Source organism: Excalfactoria chinensis, chromosome 26 (genome assembly GCF_039878825.1).
Source record: "Excalfactoria chinensis isolate bCotChi1 chromosome 26, bCotChi1.hap2, whole genome shotgun sequence".
Taxonomy (NCBI): domain Eukaryota; kingdom Metazoa; phylum Chordata; class Aves; order Galliformes; family Phasianidae; genus Excalfactoria; species Excalfactoria chinensis.
Genome location: NC_092850.1, coordinates 1,947,212 through 1,968,612, shown reverse-complemented (window position 1 = coordinate 1,968,612; position 21,401 = coordinate 1,947,212). Strand labels below are relative to the sequence as shown.

General features: G+C 55.9%; 2 protein-coding genes across 5 annotated transcripts; both read right to left on the bottom strand.

The window, feature by feature from the left end:
• Window positions 1–167: 167 nt before the first annotated feature.
• MARCHF2 (membrane associated ring-CH-type finger 2) lies at window positions 168–12,123 on the bottom strand. Of its 4 annotated transcripts, XR_011905874.1 has the most exons (6): window positions 12,038–12,123; window positions 8,378–8,583; window positions 6,684–6,879; window positions 2,513–2,722; window positions 1,475–1,802; window positions 168–928 (listed from the first exon to the last, which is right to left on the bottom strand). XR_011905874.1 is itself a non-coding variant. In XM_072357685.1 (5 exons), the coding sequence occupies exons 2-5, from the start codon at window positions 8,551–8,553 to the stop codon at window positions 1,644–1,646; spliced, it is 741 nt and encodes a 246-aa protein (XP_072213786.1). In that variant the 5' UTR covers window positions 8,554–8,583; window positions 12,038–12,123; the 3' UTR covers window positions 168–1,643. The 4 variants fall into 4 exon arrangements, 3 of the variants coding, with proteins under 3 accessions (XP_072213786.1, XP_072213787.1, XP_072213788.1); XM_072357685.1 differs by having other exon boundaries at window positions 168–1,802; XM_072357686.1 differs by lacking the exon at window positions 12,038–12,123 and adding an exon at window positions 11,888–12,011 and having other exon boundaries at window positions 168–1,802.
• A 509-nt stretch (window positions 12,124–12,632) lies between these two features.
• On the bottom strand, window positions 12,633–21,048 carry RAB11B (RAB11B, member RAS oncogene family). The gene is made up of 5 exons (XM_072357419.1): window positions 20,892–21,048; window positions 17,355–17,550; window positions 16,961–17,154; window positions 16,321–16,401; window positions 12,633–14,354 (listed from the first exon to the last, which is right to left on the bottom strand). Exons 1-5 carry the CDS (start codon window positions 20,929–20,931, stop codon window positions 14,209–14,211), a joined length of 657 nt encoding a protein of 218 aa, XP_072213520.1. The 5' UTR covers window positions 20,932–21,048; the 3' UTR covers window positions 12,633–14,208.
• Window positions 21,049–21,401: the final 353 nt, after the last annotated feature.

Here is a 21,401-nt window from a genome sequence, read left to right as displayed (position 1 = left end):
GGGCTGCACCTCTGGGGCCTTTTGCCTTCAGTACCGCAGTGACTGCGGGGGCTGGGAGGGAACCAGAGCAGTGGGGACCCTGCGCCCCTCTGTGCGCAGCAGGAACAGCAGGAACAACAGCAGGAACAACTGCAGGAACAAAGCAGGAACAACAGCACAGCCCCAAGTTTGTCTGACTTTTATTTACAGGATTGCACAGCCCGTTTCCCCCCCAACACCAGGTCAGACGTTGCCTTCCCACACCCGTCAGCTGAGTGTCTCCTCTGGGAAGGAGAAAACTCAGAGAGTCACTGCTGGGTTTCACAGGGCCGCATGCAGCCGCTCCAGCAATTGGCAACCACGATGAAGACAATGAAGAAGAGATGGGGCTGTGGCAGTGCAGCAGCACAGGGCTCCATCCACCCCACATGGGCACTTCTGGCTTTCCCAGCTGCATGTCTGGACCATCAGTGGGTTTCCTCCTTCGAGTCTTTACGCAGTGTGGCAGTGCTCATCCCCATGCACTGCCGGAACAGGACGCATTGGACCACCAAGCTGCTGGGAGGCAGCCAGGCTGCACTGAGAGCCCAGGTTGTGGTTTGTCGGAGGGGCTGACAGGAGGCACCCAGGACAAGGCACAGCGTGGTGGTGCCGCCGGTGGGGGAGAGTCTGTGGCACCCAGGGGAGGGCTGAGCCCTTCTGAGAGGGCAGAACCACTGCTGTACAGCCCCACTGCAAACCTGCACGGAGGGGGAGGCAGCAGGTGGGAATGGGGAGAGAAGGAATGAGACCCTCATGCTGCCAGCAGACTGCCAGGACCTGCACGCTGCGGGCAGGGGGTGCTGCAAGGTGATTGCCCTGGGATGGGAGAGGAATGAAGCAGACAGAGAGGACGGCCCGGGGCTGGGAGAGGCAGGGTGCAGCCTTGTGTCCACCAGGGACTTGGAGCCTAAGGAAAGGCAGAGGGACAGAACCAAAGGGCAGCAGACGTGAAAGGAAAAACAGCAGGAATGGCTCGGGGCAATTTGTGTCCAAGAAATGACAGGGCTCCATCTTGGAGGGCACCATCTGACCCAGAACTCTCAGAACTGCGGTGCTTTACAATACAAAACGTCTCCATTCAGCATCGACGTCATTTTAACTCCTTCTGGGTTGTAATAATCATTAAAAACACACAAGTTTCTCTAGAAAGGACAGAAACTCCACAAGAAAAGACCAGGAAGTGACGGGAAAGGAGGCTGCAATATTATCAAAACAATTCAGTGCAAAGGAGGGGAGGCTCCGGGGGGGCCGACAAGAAGTGCTCCGTGCACTCGCTTGGAGAAAAGGCATAGATTTAACCTCGGAATGAGATCAGGCTGCCAGCTTCTATACTGAAGCTTAGAACATCGACACATAAAGGACTGAAACACAATATGCATGGCCATTAAAAAATAATACTATATATAGATATATATATAGATATATATATAGATGTGAGAGATTTTCCACGTACGGTGCTATAGGCAGCTCAGTGTCCCAGCCGGCTCCTTTGGTCTGCTCCATGTCACAGATGCTCCCGATCTGCTCTTGCCAAAGGATGGAGTCCCTCCGGGCGGGCCGGGTGCTCCCACAGCCCTGCAGGCTCAGATCCAGCCCCGTCTGCTCACCCCGATGGGGGCGGCTCAGACCGTGGTCTCATCCGCCGCCTTCTTCATCAGCTTGGCGGCCAGCAGGGAGCGGGGCGCAGGGTGGGGGCTGCGGGCGGCCGGCAGCATCAGACGCACCTTCTGGTTGGTCCTGCGCCACTCGGAGTACAGCTGGCAATGGTAGCGGAACGAGACCTGCGGGCGGCAGCACAGCGACGGGTGATGCTGTGGGACACTGCAGCGCTGCGGCCGTGGGCTGCGTGCAACCCTGCCCTGCTGCCAGGCCAGCTGGGAATCAGGCCGCTTACCAACACAGCTCAATAAACCAAGCCAAGGGCTCCACCTCGCGTCCCTCCCTGCAAGGAAGCGGGGCAGAACCACAGCAGCTGGAGCCGCAGCTCAATGTGTCACAACACGCTTCTCTGCTTCCTCCGGACCCCCCTCACCCCCAGAAGAGGGAAGCAGCTCCTCTCCAGCTTCCCGCGGTTAGTCTGGCTTTCTATGGGAGTGAAGCTGCAGCCAGACCCGCAGCTCACATGCAGCAGTTCCTGCACCAGCTCCACCTCCCGGCACCGGGACCCACATGGGGACTCCCAAGCAACCCCCAAACCCTGGGGGAAGCCCCGTTCTGAGAGATGGGAGCGATGGGTGGAGGGGAAGTGACCACAGAGCTGACATGAACGGAATAGGAAATGGGGAAACCTGCACTCCCCAGCCAGCCGCAGCCCGGGGCTCCCAGCCAGGCGAGCTGAACTGCTGCCTGCTTTCGGGCCCAGCTCCAGCAGCTCCCTTTCAAACAATCAAATGGACGTTCAAGAGGTTTTCTCCCGAGGGGCACAACGCAGCATCCCCTCTGAACACCACCGAGCCCGGGAGCGGCGGGCTGAGCCCTGCTGTGCACTTACCAGCGTCCAAAGGACGTAGATTGTGAAAAGTGCTATAGTTAGTGCTATGAGTCCGATGGCCTCCAGGCGGCTGTTGAACTGCAAATGGTCCTGAGCTCCGCGGAGACACAGCCAGCCCGAGATCGCCGCCAGGGGAGTGATGAACAGGAAACACACCATGTCGCAGAACAGCGTCCTCTTCTCATTGCGGGGACCGGGATCCTTCAGCCACTGCGGGATGGAGGGGAAGAGGGCGGTCAGCAGCACGCAGTGTGCCGGCAAAGCGGGGCTGCTGCAGCAGGGAGCCGCCATGCATCTCCTGCAGCCTGCGTGTATCTGCTGCCAGCGCTCAGCTCGCATCAACCCAAGGCTGCTTTTAGCAACCACCGAGGGAAAGGGAAGAGGAAACTGAGGAATATGTGGGGGGGAAAGATGGAAGTAAACCCAGGCTGAGCGCAGACACCCACACAGCCAGGATGGTCCAGGACAGACAGTGCTGCCCATCCCATCGCTCTCCTGCTCCCCACGCACCCAATGATTTACCACAAAGGGGGCGTTACTGCACTGCTGTGTGTCACCGAGAGGCTCTGCAAACTTCCTTCTGGCAGTGCCCAAAAAGCAGCAGGTAGCAGACAGATCACAGCTCTGCTGCAGGCCGGTTCCCCCAGCACACCCCTAAAGAAGCACCACTTCCCAGAGCCTTGACCTGCTTCCAAATTCGGGTTCCCTTTAGTCACCGGTCCTTGACAGCAGCAATTGTTCCCATTTTCCTGGGATGATGCTATTTTCAGCCTTGCCTTTCCTTTTTTAGAACAGCGAACATTGTGGTTCCTACCAGCACCCAGCGCTGCTGCAGCGTGTTTTACCACGAGCTTTGTCCAGCTGCTGGTTGTGGGGCTGCCGGATCCTCCTCCATTTCCTGCACCAGAACTACTGCCCTCATTTAGGGCTTTTTCTTGCTTAAGAACTGAAGCTGGTGCCACCTGTGGGGTGCAGCTCTGATTTCAGGCCGAGTATTTGCTGCATGGACTTCCTGCTCCCAAGTCACCTCCACACCCAGCAGTGAAGTCCCCTCACCTGCCCATCCTCATTTTGGGCACCCATTTTCAAAAAGGGAGGATTTAAAGGGACAGAGCACACAAAGCCCCTTCCCCTGACACAGAGGGGGTGTAGAAGGTAGGCAAGGAGTTAATAAGATGGCACTGGTCAAAACAACATGGGGACCAGACAGAGCTAGGCAGGCTGCGAGCTGAGGAGCACAGCTGGGGACCAAGCAATGCTGCAGTGTAAAGAACAAGCTAAAGGCATTCTTAAAGCCCTCCCGAGCATGGCTGGACGGTCCGACTGCCAGCAGGAAGTTAAAGAGTGGCCACAACTGTGGCTTGGCCAAGAGAGGGGGGAGACCTGCAAGTCACCCTCCATGCAGCTCCACAGAGATGAGTGGTGATGAACTGCATGGGGGAGATAAGGACCACACACACAGCCCTGAACAGCCCTAAGAGGAAGCGAGGGCGGGCAGCAGCTCCACTGCACAGCACAGCTGCTCCTACGTCAGCGTGCTGGCAGCCATGCTGTCTGAACCCCAAGTAACTCCACAGCCATCCCAACCTCAGCCCTCATAAGACCCAACCTCAGCCATCCCAACCCCAAACCCCAGCCTTCCTAAACCCCAACATCTGAACCTCAAACTGTCCCAACCCCAGACATCTGAACCCCCAACCATTTTGACCCCAAGTCCCAGCCATCTCAACCCCAGCTCCAAACCTGGCATTCCCAGCTTCAGCCCTGTACATGCCTGGGGCACGCAGCACTCAGGTGACCTATCTGACCTGGCCCAGCAGCAGTCCTGCAGCATCCTGTCTTTGGATATGAGGACATATTGGGTCAGTTTTGACCCCGGTACAATAAGAACCCAAAGGCAAACTGATGTTCTGTTGCATCTTGTTCTATTTATACTCCTTGTAACCTTTGAAAGTCCCCCATCCTCCCCAAGATGGGAGCCAAACATGTAAAGGCAGGAAGCAAATTAATTTCCTTTTGAAGTAGTTGATTTACATTGCCAAGACGCACTGAGACAGTAAAAGAGGAATACAATGAGCCACCCCGAGGGCGCGGGGCTTCTGGCACAGCAGCAGACTGAAGCACATGGGGCTTAAAACAAACCTTGTAAACTATCCAAAAAGTGGTCAGATTAAACAGTTTTTGTAGGGAAAACCGTCAAGTAAACATGGGAAAGCAACAAAAGGGCAACGTGATCTTCTTCCAGCCCCAGTCCAAAAACAATTGCTTCCATGCTGCAAATGAGAGTGCCTAAAAGGAGAGGAGGAGCTGTGACCCAGCTCTCAGACTGGGGACGACCTCCCTGCGGGAGACAAGACCTATTTTTGTCCTCCAGCGCAGCCCTGGGGCCTTCCCAGATGTTCCTCCCCTGGGGACATACAGGGCTGTGGGATGAGAGGTCTGACTGTGGGGTGCTTTTGTGCCCATGGCAGCTGAGCCTCAGGGGAGGATGGAGGCAGCAGCAGCAGGGTGTGCAGAGGGAGGCTCTGGGATACCAGCAGCTGCTCTGGGTGCTGAGAGCAGTGCTCAGTGCCATGGAGAGATGCCCCAGACAGCCCAGCCCTGCACAGGGAGCAGCACATCGCACCCCCAGCTGCCCCGTGAGCAGCTGTCCCAGCAGTGCCCAGCACTGTGGGCTACAAACATCCTGAGCTTTGCCTCCAAACAGAGATAAAGTGAAACACAAGAGCAGAACTGGGCTCACTTGGAGCCAGGAGGGGTTTGGTTTTACTGGTGCAGAGCTTGGATAGGAGCTCACCCTGAGAAAGGAGAGATCAGAGCAGAAGCTGGGGCAAGGCTGAAAGGAGGGGATGGAGAATGGGGCAGGGAGAGGAGTTCGAGGAAAGCAAAGCAAACAGCCCGTCTGCCACGGAGATAAGGCTGGAGGAAGGGTGGGACGAGCAAACAGCACAGCTCACTTCTCCGAACTGGACACAGTGCAGCCACAGCAGCCCCAAAGCAGTTCTTTTCCATAGGCAAAACAATTGCTGCGTAATAAAACACACAGAAAGCAGCGGGAGCAAAACCACAGCGTGCTCCTGGGCTGCATCACACACCCAGCAGGAAGCATTCTGCACATGCTTGGCAATCTGGGAGCATCCCCTTCCCTGCATCTTTAGCTCCTTGCCCCAGCACAGAGAACAACAACGTGCACCATGGCGGGGATTTGGGAAGTGCTTGGGATGCGGCAGGCTCTGGGGAAGCTTTGTGCCGTGCAGAGGTACAGCAGGTCCCACAGGAAGGTTTGCTCTGTGCAGGGATGAAGCAGCAGGCCGTGGGTAAGGGCTGCTCTGTGGCTGCGTGTTCGAATCACTCTCGCAGTGACAGGGCTGCGGCTCTCATGGGGTGGCAGAGCTGCTCCCTAAAGTGTCTCCAGTTTGATGGGCAAACAGTGGATTTCCATCACAGCTGTGACCTGGCACAGCCACACGTCAGCATCGCTTCCCCACAAGTTCCAAACCATCCCCATCCATCCCCAAGGAAGGACAGGAGCACAGATAAGGCAACGGGGAACCACGTCATCCCCCCGTGACGAAGCAGCCTCCATCCCAGCCCTACTATGAGAAAGGCACCAACAGCTCCAGGCTGAAAGTTCCCCAAAGCAGCTGCTGAAGAGTTTCAGCCCAATCTGGTGTGGGGACGAGATTACAGCAGAGGGCAGACAGAGGGTGGGAGGGAAGTGCTGGCTGCTATCAGCTCTCTCAGAAGGGCTCCGTGCTGAGGGCACGGCTGTGCATGGCCTGGAATGTCTGCAACCTCTGAAACAACCAGCTGAAAGTTTTTTGGTCACAGAGGATTTGATACATTGCAGCAGCTGGGAGAGAAGAGATAAGATTCAGAGAGCACCAAGCGCTGACGTAACGCCCTCGGGCAAATTGCTTTTCTAAAGGCAGTGCTCTGAAGTCACCTCAGGCTGCGGCAGCGGGCTGTAAATTAAGCAGCCACCATTAAAATGGAACCTAAGTTTGGCTCCTACAGCATCAGAACAACATCACTGGGCCCAAGGAGAGCTTTGGTTTCCTACACAAACCACCCTGTGTGACTGTCAGGGATCTGGGGGGGGGGATGCAGCACGAAGCAGACGGACACGGGGCACATCAGTCAGACAAGCAAAGCAGGAAGAAAGTGGTACCTCTGTCAAAGGCCTCGGTCTTCTCTCTACAACAAATTCTGTGTGGCAGAGCTCACAGTAACTTGTGTTGGAGGAGGACAACCATTTCTCCAGGCAGCTCTTGTGCACGGTGCCCAGTGTTCCTGTGCAGTCACACGGGGAAAGCAGCCCCTCCCCATTTCCACCTTCATGACAGATTCGACAGATGGGACCGTCACTACGGAGGCAGACAGACAAACAGAAGGAAACCACGGTCAGACGGGCAGCCCGGGGAACCTCTCACTGCCCCCCCCCACCCTTCCTGAACCACAGAAGCAAGTCACTCACTGGTGCCTCCTCTCTCCCAGCTCCCAGTGCAGCCATCTCTGTGATGCAGCACCTTTCTCTGGCATCCACAGCTGTACAGGTTTGGGAGTGGGAAGCAGGGTGAGGAAAAAACACCTTTTGTTGGAAGGCCCCGTTCCACACCCTCTGGAAATCAGGATGAGCTCCACCAGCCTTTGTGCCCACACTGCTGACAGTGGGAGCTCATTGCTCACACCTGGCTCCCATTCTGACCTGTGTGGGATTCCAACAGAGCAAAGGCAGGACAAGCAATCTGCAGCCCACAAAAGCAGCAGCACTATTTGCATTTGTTTGCATGACCTAAAGCAAGAACGAGACCCTCTGGAACAGACACAGCAATTCACAATGCACAGAAAAGGAGCTGGAGAAAAGCACTGGTGGGACAAGAAGGGCTGAGGTGAGTCAGCAAGAAGAGCAAACTTTGGCTCCGAAAGCAGAAGGAAGAGTTTTGCTGGAGGGGCTCCACTCTCAGCTCTGCACTGGGCAGGTTTCATCACAGTCAGGTTCATGAGATCGGCCTGGAGCTTCCCCGGGTCTGCGGTGAAGCTCAGCAGTAGTTCCTTACCCATCAGCAAAGCATCAGAGCAACAAGACTGGAGCACACCCACAGGGCTCAGTGCAGGCCAAAACAGAACCCCAGGCCCCAAGTGCTCTCACGCATCTGTGATTTCCCAACGAAAGCATCTGTAAGACATTTCATCCCTTCTCTTCCTGTTTGAGGGGTTTCATATTTCCAGAGCGTTAATATAACCTTGGCTACCCATAAACAAGCCAGAAGGAAAAAATTTGCTGACAGTGCGAGAGAGAAAAAACAAACCCCCTTATCAGCCTGTTTTCCTTCCTTCCTATCTGGAGAGGAGGAGGCCACCCCCAAACAGCCTCAGCAGCGCGGTGACCCCGGGCTGCTCATGCAGTCACACTGCGGTTGGGGTAGGAGTGGGGCACAAGCTTGGGCTGCTGGCACCGTCTGGGCTGAGCGATGCTGTGAAGCGTCCTCCATTGCAGAAGCTGCTCAAAACACGTGAAGAGAAGCGTGGCAAGAGGAGCCCAAGCAAGGCAACACGTGTCCCCTCCGGCAGCAGCTGGGCAGCACGTCCTGCAGCACACAGCTGCCATCCTCAGGATGCAGAACCAACGCTGGGCTTCACTCTGAGCCCACCCTGGGAGAAGGGCTTTGCCACACACAGCCCTCAAATTGCAGCCTGCCAGCACGGAGCTCTGCCTCTGCTGCACAGCTGAGCACACACGGGGCTTTGGGCCAGCACGGGGTGCCCCGACCAACAAGGCTGGCACACGAGGACCCCAGGCAGGGGCTGGGAATGTCACCTCAGAACCACCTCCCGGTGACCCCCACCACAAACAACCCTCACCTCTGTGCGCCCAGCGCCTTGATGACGGTGGAGAGCAGGCGGCCGTCCTTGGCGGTGACCTGGGTGACGAACTGCGGCCGCCCGAGGTCCGAATCCTCCACCGACTTGGAGAGCGCGGCGCTGCCCGGGCAGTCGCACAGGGAGCCGGGCAGGTGGCAGCAGTCGCCCGTCGTCATCGCAGCTCCGCACCGCTCTGCCGCGGGGACCTGCAGGACGGCCAGGGCTGTGAGAGCAGCACGGGACCCCCAGCCCTCCCCGTGTGCCCCCAGCTCACCCCCAGGTGCCGGCAGGGCGCTTTGCTCCCCCCCAATGACTTCCATCTCCGCCGGCCTCGTGTCGCACACCCGCCTTGCCCCCAACTCAGACTTCGGCCCAACGGACACTTCCAAAGCAAAGCACCCAACATGGGAACACTGTGAGCACCGGGGCTGACCCAAGAACACACATCCAAACCCTCTGTGCGAGCTGCAACGTTTCACCGTGCACACAACTTACTGCCATACAACTCAGCTCTCCCACCTGCACCCCAGTGCTTCCCGACCCCAGAAGCTGCCCCTCTGCCACCTCTGACTTTCATCCTGTATTTCTTCACAGCACCAGGAGGGCAGCTGCATTCCCTGCCCTTCCAGCACTCCAAGCCACGTGCATTTGGAACAGGCTTCAGCTCAGCTTCAGGAATCAACCAACCAAAGCAGCAGGAATCTCCCCATCAACTCCAAAGGAGCGGAACCAGAGCGAGCACCGCCCCAACCAACCGCTCCATCCCTCTGCAGGGCTCTGCTGCTTCTCCCACTGCTCCCCATTGAGAACAAAGCAAAGCTACGAGCTGTCGGATCTACAGAGCAAAAGGAAAGATGCTAAACACCATCAGAACGACTTCAGTCAGCTGCACGAAGGAGCACTCTCAGTTTTAAAGGCCTCTCGCTGAAGCAGATTTGGGGAGATGTGTGCTTTTAATAAAGAGGTCGGTTCCATTTTGTTCAGCCAAAACCTTGTTTATTTTTAAGCCCAGAGGATAAAAAGGTCCGTTCTGTGCATTGGAATAAAGCCACTCCTGTGTCCCTCGTGGGCTCGCAGTGCTGCGCATCCAATGCAGCGTGTGGGGCTGGATGGGACCCGCCACCCTCAGCCCAGCAGGAATCGCATGGATTTCAGTTACAACTTCTTTGGCGTTTCCACACCAGGGTCCATCCCAGGGTGGAGCCTGAAGTCACCACTTTAATATGTAACTGACTCACAGCACTCGGGAGCACGAAGGCAAAGCAGCGGCGCAGCTCATGGGGAAGGAACCAAAATCCAAAGCTCACATTGCAGTGCTCTGTGCTCCCAGCTCCAAACCCACAGACACGAGCGGGGTGTGCAGCCAGGCCGGGCCCTTCCTGGCTCACGACTGTTGGCAGCGTGGTGGATCCAAAGCCAGCCTCACTGTGGAGCAGGTCAGGGACGGATCCACCTCCTCGCACTGAGCAGACCCAGGATGCAAACAGCTGAGCTTGCAGAGATTGCTCAAACTGAAGAGAAAACAAATGGTGGTGGAAATTTGGCTCAGGAGAGTCGACTACACAGCAGGGCTGCAGAGCTCCAACACACGCAGTAAGACAGCGAGCACCCAGCTCCAGCACAGCCTCCTCCATGGAGCCTTCCAGCACTGCAGCACGAAGCACAGCCCCGCTGCCATCATCCAGAGGGCAGCAGGAGTTTCCAAACTCCACGAACGACTGCAGCACGAAGCACGCAGACCAAGGCAAACCTGCTCCCCGTCCAGAAGATGCGTGCAGCAGGAATGAGGAAATGCTGAGGAGCTGGAGGGTCCCCACCTGAGCTCTGCACGTCTGCACCCTGCAGGCTCTAAGAGCCATTCCTCCCAGCTGGGGAAGCACAGAGGCCAGGCAAACACCCAGCGTGGAGATCAGAACAGCGGAGTGACTGCAGCAGCAGGAGGGCCATGCTCAGGGGGCTGCTACACCCAACTGCTGCTCATGCAAACTTACAGCAAACCCCACAATCTTCCCACCTCTCACCTTCCCAAACCAGCTCTAACCCTCCTGGATTGGAGGCTCTGTGATTTCTAATCGCGTGACCACCAGCAAAGTGAGAGGCTTTCCCAGCCGCTGCCACACATGGGATGAGGAGCGGCCTGCAGCACTTCTGCTTTTTAAAGGCCGCAGAGCTGGTTTGATCTATGGAAGCAAACAGAGAGAACTCAAAGCAAACAACAACAAGCCAGGCTGCTGCAGGGCTTTGTGTTCTTCAGTTCTGTTTGTCCAATGTACTCCGTGCTGAGGGCTGAAGGCAGCAGCACTGTTTTGCTCTTGGAGAAAGCACACGTTTCTATGAGATCCTGTGGCTCAGCTCCCAGGAGTCACCCTGCAGGACCTTCCCTGGTCAGCACTTGCAATAACAGAGGTGCTGCTGAGGGTCTCCCCAGCCCCAGACGGGCCATTTTCATAACACACGCATGGAGACGCAGGCCTTGACTAACCTGCCTGCAGGGATGTGCATCCAAAACCAGTGAGGGAATCAACTGGCAAAGCACCAGTCAGCACCTGGCAAAGAGCTGACAGCAAACACAGGCAGCTCTTCCTTGCACCAGAACTGAAGCCATCAAAACTTCTGAGGGCAAGAAGTGCCGGAGCCGGGAGCTTCCTGCATCGCCCTCCTTCCCTCCTTGCAGACACCAGCCGTTATTTGCTCCGTGCTCTCACCAAACCACGGCTGCTCCTCGTCCTCTTTGCTCCATCGCCGCAGACAGAACCGCCGCTCCAAGCTTACAAAATGGAAACTCCAAGTATCCAAAACGGAGCCAAAGTGAAGGAGGGGAGAAATAAACTCATCCTGTAGTTTATAGTTTGGGGCGCCCGGCTCCTCCCCTCGCCTCCCACTAAAAGGTTCTGAGTTTTTTCGAGTCCAAAGCCAAGAAAGTTTAAACAACAGAGAGAAGATCAGCTGCTCCATTTGCGTTCCCCTTGTATCTCAGCACTGGGAGGTCACGCAGTGAGGACACGCAGCCCCTCGGGACTAAAAGCACCTCAGACCCACATCCAGCCTCTGCCCGCCCCGCACTCAGCTGGTGGCAGCTCCGGGCTCGATTCTGGCCGTGCTGTCACAACGAATCTCTGCGGCTCCTTCCCAGGGCAGCGCTCGTGTTCTGCCTCTGCTTGATCCGGGCCCGCAGTAACAACCCGGGACGGGAAAGCCCGTCTGCGGCCCCGCGACGGGAGGAGCCGCTGGAAGCTGCGCTGACGGCACGTTTGTTTCGCTGCTGTTTCCTCGGTGCTCAGCGCGGCATCTCCAACCCAGCATCTCCAACCAGCATCCCCATCCCGTTATCCCCAACCCGGCATCCCCAACCTGCATCCCCGTCCCGTTATCCCCATCCCGTTATCCCGGTCCCGGCGCTCCCCGCACGGTTCCGCCGCCTCCCCGCGCTTTGAGCGCCGTGTCCGGTCCGATCCCCGCTCGAACAGCCCGCGCCGCGCTCCGGCCTCCATCGCCGCCCGCAGAACGCACCCGAAGGCCCCGGTGCGCCCCGCAGTGTCCGCCGCCGGGCCGGGAGCGCCGTGAGGAACGGCGGGGCGGGATCTGCCTACGGGAACCTTCCCTTTACCGCACGGCGGCCCTCCCGGCCCCGCGGCCGCCCCCGCCCCGCCCCGCCCGTACCTGCAGCCCCGGGCCGTGGCCCCTCAGCGCGCGGCGCGCCGCCCCATCGCCGGTTCTGCGCCCGTCGGGAACCGCCCCCCGCAGCCGGACCGCCCACCTGGGGGCATCGCCGGCCGCCGGCCAATCCCCGAGCGCCGTCTCGATGACGTCACGATCCTGTCGCCCAATCGGTTACGCGGACGCTCTGCCGGCGTCGCAACGCGACCACGCTGGCAACAGGCGCTGGCCAATAGCGGCTCGGCTGACGGGCGTCGCCCCGCCCACTCGAGCCAAGGGCTCGGACGCCCCGCCCACCCCGCCCGGCCACGCCGCGGGGCGGAACCACGAGGGAAGGGAAGGGAAGGGAAGGGAAGGGAAGGGAAGGGAAGGGAAGGGAAGGGAAGGGAAGGGAAGGGAAGGGAAGGGAAGGGAAGGGAAGGGAAGGGAAGGGAAGGGAGAAAGGAAATTAGAGGGTAAATAGGGAAAGAGGGGAGAGGAGGAAAGAAGGAAAGGAAGGGGAGGCTGCAGCCATTCATTCATTCATCCATTCATTCATTCACCCCCCTCCAGGTGCCACCCCGGCTGTTGGTGCAGTGTCCGAACACAGCGCGAGTCGTTGAACCGCCCTTGATTTTATTACACAACCAACAGAACAGCTGAGACCGGAATGTCGGGTTTCCCCTTCAGCACAACGCAGTCGCCATTCGCTTCGTATCGGCACGTTTCAGCTCACGGAACATGCAGGTGGGTTCGGCAAAGTGAGGCACGGTCTCGGAACTCGGAAGTTTACAGAGCAAACACTGACTGCGAATTGCTTCGCGTCCGGAGAGCAGCACATCATCCCCTCATCCTGCACAGCCCCACGCTTACCGGAGGGATGGATGCGGGGTGAGATGAGCCGCTGAGCCCGGACAGACCCACAGCGGGCAGCTCACAAGCCATAGCGAGAGTGAGCGCGTGGGGCTGCGGGAAGGTCCTTCCCGTTCAGCAAGAACTGAAGGTGGCGGCAGTCAGAGCTGCCGAGCCGATACACCCGGTGAGGTTCAATGGTGGAGGATCACAGCCTGCAGTTCGGCCTGACACAAGAAGGGGAAGCAGCGGGTTAAGCAGTTGTGTGAGATCTCAGTGGAGGTCGGGAGGGTTACGCACAAGGTCAGCAGTGAAAGAAGAGGCCGAGATGTGATGGTGCTGCAGCAGCTTTACAAAACGTATAAAGAATCGTGTTTCTCTACCAACAACCCAGACCCTTCCGAGCAGGTTATGTACACGGCATGGAGATATTGCTTCACTCACTCGAAACAGGGAACTCTAGAGAAAAAGCAGCATGCAAAATAAATCTGCAGGTAGGGAAGGTCCAGCTCTCAGACACTGACCTACGGTACGAAATCAGCCTAGCCCTACAGGTTTGGTTGAAAGGAAGATGCTGGCACTTACTGTACAACAGTGTTAACTGATTAACGTAAGCCATGAATAAATATTAAGCCACTTGACAAAGCCCGCACCAGCAGCACGGCTGTTCGTGGTGGCAGAAAAAGCAACGCAGACGTACTTCATTGTTCCCAAATAAAACAAGAAGAGAGAAAGATTTCCCAGGCAGGAAACAGTAAACTACACAGCCAGACTAACCGCACTAGTGGTAATTACATCGTAAGTCACGTTATGTTCAACAGCTCTCTGAGGTGTGTGCGACCGCTAAAAACCTCGCTGTGAAACGTCATTGGGACAGCAAGCAGAGCGGTGGGCAGGACAGCTACTTCCTTTAATTCCTCCCCTGCGTTTACAGGAACAGGAGAGAAAAATCTGACTACGGGAGGGAAAAGCCTCGTAACCTAAAGGCGGTTATTCCCTCAGCTGTTACGGTCGAGCCCCCACGGCTTCTCTCCCAGAACAAAACTCAAACCCAGCTGGGGAGAAGTGTTTCGTGGGATGGCATCCGGCAGATGTTCCAACACAAACACGTCTATCAGATCAGTGCCAACATTTCGAGCCCAAAAGTCATCACATTCAGGGGGATCTTAGAGGCAGGGGACTGTTAACCCTACAAGTTAAGCTCTAAGATGAAAGGAGGAGATCGGGGCGGGGTGAAGGGAGGAGGAGGGGGAGTCACTGAATCACAGGAGATAAAGAAGTGCACACAAGTTTCTAAATGAAGCACAGACGAAGTGAGGAGCATCAGAGTCGTCTACGGGAGGTCACAGGTTCTGACAGCACTGGAGTTTGTTGGATTTCTGTCCGTCGGTGGTTGGTGGGACGCTGATGTCGACTACGTTGTTGCCAGGAGATTCATCGTGCGCAGACCGGTCTGCAATCTGCTTCTGAGAAACAATGCGGTAGATTTCTGCAATGAGAACAGAGCTGTTGGGGCACAGGAAGGCGTTCCCTCCAACGCAGCACACGCTCACCTCGCAGCGAGCTGCCAGCGAGGACGGCTGCACCCAGGAGTGGAAGATTCTAGCTGTGAAAGGGAACCCAGCTGACCAGCTGTGCAGTGCAACATCTGGTTGGCTTTCCAGCTCTGCCTGGAAGACCCAAAGATTTCACCCTTCAGCTCCCGATGAGCCGTCCCTACCGAAGTGCCACCCGCTCCTCTCCGTTACAAATCAGTTTCTCCATCCGTGGCAATGAAAACAAGGTTCCACGCAGCCCCGAATCGATCTACAAATGCCATCCCTGACAGAATTCATTTCATTGACTCCAAATAATTCATGCCTGAAAGCACACAGATTCAGCCCAGCTGCTAAAGGCAGGCTTCCAGGTTAAAGCTTTCAGAAGGAAACCATTCCACCTGCACCGCCAGTAGAAATAAGTGGAAATATTTCTATTTCGCTGACTGTAGGACCTCATTCCAACTTCCCTCCATTGTGAGACAGGAAAAGGGCAAGCACCTCCCTGGAAGCCTGCAGTAAATATTATGGTCACATTTGAGCAGTCACAGCCGCAGGACAGGAACAGCCAAAGCCTTTAAGAAGGATTTTAAATGATGGGGAATTGTAGGGTTTGGGATCTTTGGTCTTTTTGTTTTGATGGAGCTCCAGTTCTGGCTCCATCTGTCACATCAGGCAGTACTGAACTCTCCTACAAAAACCTCTGGCCATTTTCTGTAGGCAGGGTCAGGCTCAGGACTACACGACAAGGGAAGACAGGATGGATGGTGATGGCTGAGCCACATTCAGGGCACTAAATCCATGGATACCATCTCAGAGCACCATGAGTCACCTCAGATCCAGCCAAGTGTCACAGATAAGCAGCACCTGCTCTCAAGGCCACCCTGCACAAGAGCTGCAGCTGCTCTTCTCTACAGCGTTGTCTCAGCAGCAGTATTCTCCAGTTACTTCTTCAGCAGCTCAACCCAAATCTTGCTGGGGAGCAGAACGTAACCCACTCTTCATCCATCAGGCTTTTTTACTCATAGAAGCAGCTCGACTACCCTTTTTTCTCCTCCTGCCCACCTCCTCTTGGTCATCCTTAACTGTAACACACCTCTGTGATCACAGAGCTGCTCAGACCAACATCACAGCTCCTGCCTGCTTACCTGCACACCTCCGCAAAACAAACCTGAAAGAGCCTTCAAGAATTCACCAGGTCAGAACTCAGCCATTTCCCCAGTAATAGGCTCTCATCCACATATAATCAAGGCACAGCAATACTAAGCCAATTCTCTGGTCAGCGTCCAACAAGCAGCATACATCAGACACTTCCTGACAACCGAGCAGTACCAGAACAAAGGCTCATTCTCATTTAAGTTAAATCAGCATCTTGTCACCAAAAAACAAAAAATGTTCAGGAAATGCTCTTCTGGAGACGTGGTGGGACGTGTACATCAGGCACAGCTCCACAGAACAGTGCGTAAGGGTGAGAATACAGAAATAGTTTATCCTCCCAGAATTCAGCTATTTAACCATAAAACTCAGGCTAATGGGTCCACATCACTCTCAAGGAAAGAGAAAGTTCCCCACGCGTTGTATTTAGGACGGAGCTGAACTGCACTGTCCCTGAGGTCCAATAAGCACTTGGACCAAGTTTGTCAAATTCCAGCTGGAAACGACTGTCAGCAAAGCTGCTTTCGCCATGCTTCTGCTTTGCTTTTTTGGCTTAGCACAATACGGAGGAGCCAGAACAAATCCAGGTCCTTGGGGAGAAAGGTGCGTGGAGTGGGGGTCAAACACAGAGGTAAGGTGAGGCAGGCTGCAAAGAAATAATCATTCCCAACACTCATTTCCAAAACAGTCTCAATAACTGCAAACTGTGCCCATGAAGAAGATTCACTACTGTGGTAGGTCCACAGAACCCATAACATACCATACCTGTAAGGATGTTCTTGAAGGCTTCTTCTACATTTGTGGAATCCAGAGCAGAAGTTTCAATAAAAGACAGGTTATTTTTTTCTGTAATAAATAACAAGTGGTTCGGTTAGGAACTTTACCAGCACTTCTTAACCAACTAGACTTGTCCCAAAACAACCGATGGAGAAGTCTGATGATCACTGCATTTAAACGAAACTAGGTGACTCTGCTATCCATATTAGTGCTCTGGAGCAGAAACTGCACCTTCTAAGAGAAGGTTCAGAATTCATTTGCAGCTTTCCATAGAACCAGGCCTCTAGGAATGAAGGAAAGACACTGTGTTGTGATATTTGACATCTATATGTGGTATTTTCTCCTCTGAGCATTGCTCGCTGTTTTTCAGCCTTCCTAGAGGAAGTGTTTATGCTTTGGATATCGGGCAGCTCAAGGATGCTGTTTTACAAACATGTGCTACCAACAGATTCAACAGGAAAAAACACCATCCGCTATTTAACAAGCCAGCTACGAAACCTCCAATACCCCTTTTTTTTCCACACCAGAATAAACACAAGGCGAAAGTTAAATATTGGACAACAGAGTGACTCCAGTCTGCAGCAGCACGTTGAACTTGAGAAAGCACCTGAAGGCACCGCATACCGACCTGCAAAAGCACGGGCCTCGTCGGTGGGCACAGCCCTCAGGTGGCGCAGGTCGCTCTTATTGCCCACCAGCATGATGACAATGTTGTTGTCTGCGTGATCCCTCAGCTCCTTCAGCCAGCGCTCCACGTTCTCATAGGTGAGATGTTTGGCAATGTCATAGACAAGAAGGGCCCCGACAGCGCCGCGGTAATACCTGGGAGCACACAAAGGCACGTTCAGAGAGGTCCAATAAACCCATTCAGAAAGCTGTGCTCATGCAGGTACTGCAGTTCTGTATGCTTTGTTACTTGATTACCTGATCCACAGCAAGACCTGCCATAAGGATTCTGTCCCATCCAAATGCATTTCATTCAGTCCCTACCTGGAAATACCAAAGAAAGACACAGTACTCACGCTGAAGTAATGGCACGGTATCTCTCCTGCCCTGCAGTATCCCAGATCTGTGCCTTTATCGTCTTCCCATCCACTTGGATGCTCCTGGTAGCAAACTCCACCCCAATGGTGCTCTTGCTCTCCAGATTGAACTCATTGCGTGTGAAGCGTGACAGAAGGTTACTCTTCCCGACTCCGGAGTCGCCAATCAACACAACTGAAAGACAGGACATCGTTTTCCAAGTTAGCTCCCCACACCAGCACTGTGCTGCCTGGCTGCTGAGCTGCTTCAGGCAGGGCCCACAGTAACGAGGGCGATGAGATGTCCCCTGCATGCCCAGCCTTCTGCGTGATCTATTTCAGTTATTTCGGCCATCACCATGCTCCCCACAGGAAGACATCTGATACTACAAACAAGCCAGAAAACAAAGCAGGACTTCACCCAACAGAACGAGTTCCAGTGGATTAGATGAGAAGTACAAGACTGAAACTCTCTGCCTCCGCACAAGGTGTTGCCATGCTAACAGGAAAACATCAGTGCTGAGAGATTTCTAGACCCTCCCGATCCATGCACAGCAGATTAGAGAACACCTCTCCCTGCACGCTTTCTGAATTAGCTCACCAGCATTCTCCCATGGCCACGAACTGGGCTGGTCCCTCTGTTATTTCAGCTTTGCTTTATTTTGTGCTCAGGCCATTGTTTCAGGCTCCAGCTTTGGCAGCTCCCACCCCGCTTCTCCCCACCCAGGACAGCTGGAGCCAACTCCACGCAGTGCTCTGCCTGCACTCACAAGCAGCCTACAGCACTCACTGCAAACCTCCCAATGAGCATACGGCTCAAGGAAGCACAGCTGCCTCTCCAGGCCGTACTCCTGTCTGCCCTCTGGCCCGTGAAGATGACCAGTTTCATGCACAAACTCTGCACAAAGACCCTGGGTCATTGATCCATTGGCTGCAGGAGGAAAATTCAGGCGGTCCTGCCGCACTTTGCTAATTCCCCGCAGCAATCTGGGTACCTCCAGATGCCTCCCAGCTGCTCCATGCTCTGGCAGGGCTGGGGAGAGCATTTCTGAGATGTTACTGAATACAGAAGTAATAAAGACAGGCAACCTGATCCAAACTCAGCAGCAAGTTCGTGCTCTCTCTACCTTACAATCAGCCTCTTGCTGCTCTCAATCAACCATCAGGACTTTCTCTTTTAGCAGGGAGGTCCAAAGATTGGAGACCCACATACCTCTATGGGAACAGAGCAAGAGATGCCTTTAAGCTTCTGGACCAAAGCAATCAGATCTTGTGGAATTTCCTCAGTTTGGGAATGGGTTACTAGACAATATTGCCTGTTCAAATGCAGCTGTAAAAAGAAAGCCCCAAACCAAAAGCAAGAGCCCAAATCCTTACTACATCCATGAGAATACATGAAATCACACCCCTTCCATGGCCTTTGATCCCACTAATAGAGGCAAGGAACACCGGTTTGGACTTGGAAATGACCCGAACCAACCAGTCAGCATCAGGTGGAGAAGTGCAGAACAAGGCAATGCCCCGTGCCCAGCTCACAGCCAGACCTGCAGGGCTGCTCCTTCAGCCTGCCCTGCTTCCAGCTCTGCCCCGTGCCCACCTGCTGCTCAGCGCTCACCCATCAACAACTGCAAAGCACTGCAGATCATTTAACACAGGGCCAGGTTTATCGTGGAATTTCAAACAGACCGGTTAATTATCTGTCAAAAGGAGACTATTCCTTCACACAGTGAAGAGGATTAAGCCTCTTCCCAGCACAGCTCATCATAAATATTCAGTACATGAGGTTGCCAGATATTGATGAATAATACGACAAACATTTGTTTCCAATAACCAAACGCCCCATTGAGCTTCAGCTCTGATCGGCGCACTCTGATTTGCCACAAGCATAAAAGAAAGCTCTTATTTTTCCCCCCTCTGGATGCTTTTATCCTCCCTTTTTGCCCCCACAAGGCAGGAGTACATCTGCACTACCTCAGATTTCATTTGTAAAATAAACACCAATCACAGCCCATCTTCCTGGGAGGAAAACCAACAGAGGTCACACCTCAATAGGTACATGGCTCCTGATATGTGAACCAATATTCAAAGGCCAGACGTTCAATTCCAAATCCAAACCACCCGAAACCCATCACAAGAGGTTCCAGCTGCAGACCTACCCAGGAGCAGAGCTCTGAGCCGCCTCCTCTGCTGGGTTACATCACCGTGGTGCCTCCACAATGAGACCCTCACAGCCACACACAGCACCCAGCTTGTTCTCCCTGGGGCTGTGTTAACAAACAGCATTTTGTTCTGATCAATAAAACGAGCAGCTCAGACCCAGGGATGAGCGCAGGAAAAGGGGAAATAGCGCAGAGAGGAACTGGTTCAGCAGAGCAGCGCTGACTACAGCCGCGCTCACATCCCCAAGGCTGGAATTAGTTGGGACCTCCTGCACGCCCAACAAGCCAACAACACACAGCCTTCCCACAGCCCTGCTGGAACGGCCACTGCTGGAGCACAGGATGACAACACGGATTGCTGTTCTCTTGCATGAGGGAACGCTAAAAAAGCCGGAGCCAGCTGTGTGCGGAAACAGGTTTCCTTTGGAAATGGGCTGGAGAAATGACTTGAATTTCTGGGCAACCTCGGGTATAAGAAAACAAAATCCATCTTTCCCAGCCAGCACCGCTGCTGTCCATCGCCATTCCCACTCTGTGCTCCGTGTGCTCAGCTGAAGAGCTCGAAGCCCAGCAGCAGAACAGGGGCTCGGTCGGAAGGCTCCAAGGGAACCGATGTCCCATTGCACCCATTTCCCCTCAATATTTAATTCCATTATTGGAAAGGTAAAGAGGAGGAGAACAGGGAGCCAATCCTCTTCATTTTCTTACTAGAGTGGAGATTTCATCCCACTCGACCTTGTTTATGCTCATCCCTTCTTGTCCGCTCCCAAACAGCCCAGAAGGAAGGAAGGCCGGACGGAAGGCCAACCAGATACGGAAAAGGGGCTTTGCCAGTTGGGCTGCGTGTTTTTCCTCCCGCTGTGGGGCTCATTTCGCCCGTAGAGCCGAGCAGCGCTTTGCCCGCCCGGCTGACACCGAGCAGCGCCGCGCGGAGCCCCTCGAGTCCCCGCGGAGCCCAACGCTGCGGGCAGGCGGTGCGGCGCCTCAGCGGGAGCCGGTCCCGGTTCCGCACACGGAGCCGTCCCGAGGCTGAGCCCGGCCCGGAGCTCACGGGGCTCTTCCCGCTTCTGCCTCGAAGCCCAACGAGCGGCCGGACGCATCCCCGGACCGCACGGCGACCCGAACGACGGCCATGACGGCCAACATCCCAGCAGCGACCGGCGGCCCCGGCCCGGCCCGGTCCCACCTCCGTCCCACCCCCACCCGGGGACACCGAGCTCCGCAGGGCGCGGCCGGGCGGGGAGTGCCGCCCCCTCACAGCGGCGGCGGAGGGCCCGGGCCGCGGGGCCGCGCTCGGGGCGGGCCGGGCCGCACGCGGTGAGACTGACGGGAGCCGCGGACCCGCCGAGAGGCGCGGGGCGGCCCCGCCGGGCGGTACCTTTGAAGAGATAGTCGTACTCGTCGTCGCGGGTGCCCATGGCGATGGCGGCAACGACCCTCTGGCTGCCAAGCACCGAGCGCGGCCCAACCGGGGGGGGGCCGCTCCCGCGCCGCCAATCAGCGCGCGCCAGAGCCCGCAGGAGGCGGGCGTCGAACCGGCCCCGTCAGCGCCGCCCAATAGACGACGGGCTTGCTTCTGAGTGGCGGGCCGCGCTGTCCAATGGAGAGAGAGCAGCTGGGGCGCAGGGGTGCGGGTGCCGGGACACTGCGAGAGAGGAGGGGCGGGGTGGAGCGAATGGGCGGGGCTACACATGTGGGCGGGGCTTATTGTGAGGGCGGGGCTGTGGGCGGGGCCTGGAGGGCGGGGCGGGATGGAGCTCCGGGCTGCGGGAGCGGCGCGTCCGTGCGGGTCCGGCGGCTCCGCGGGACGAGCCGAGCAGCCCCGTGTCCCCGCTGCTCCGACAGCCCGCCTGCCTCACCGGGCAGACACCGACCTCCACGAGCATCC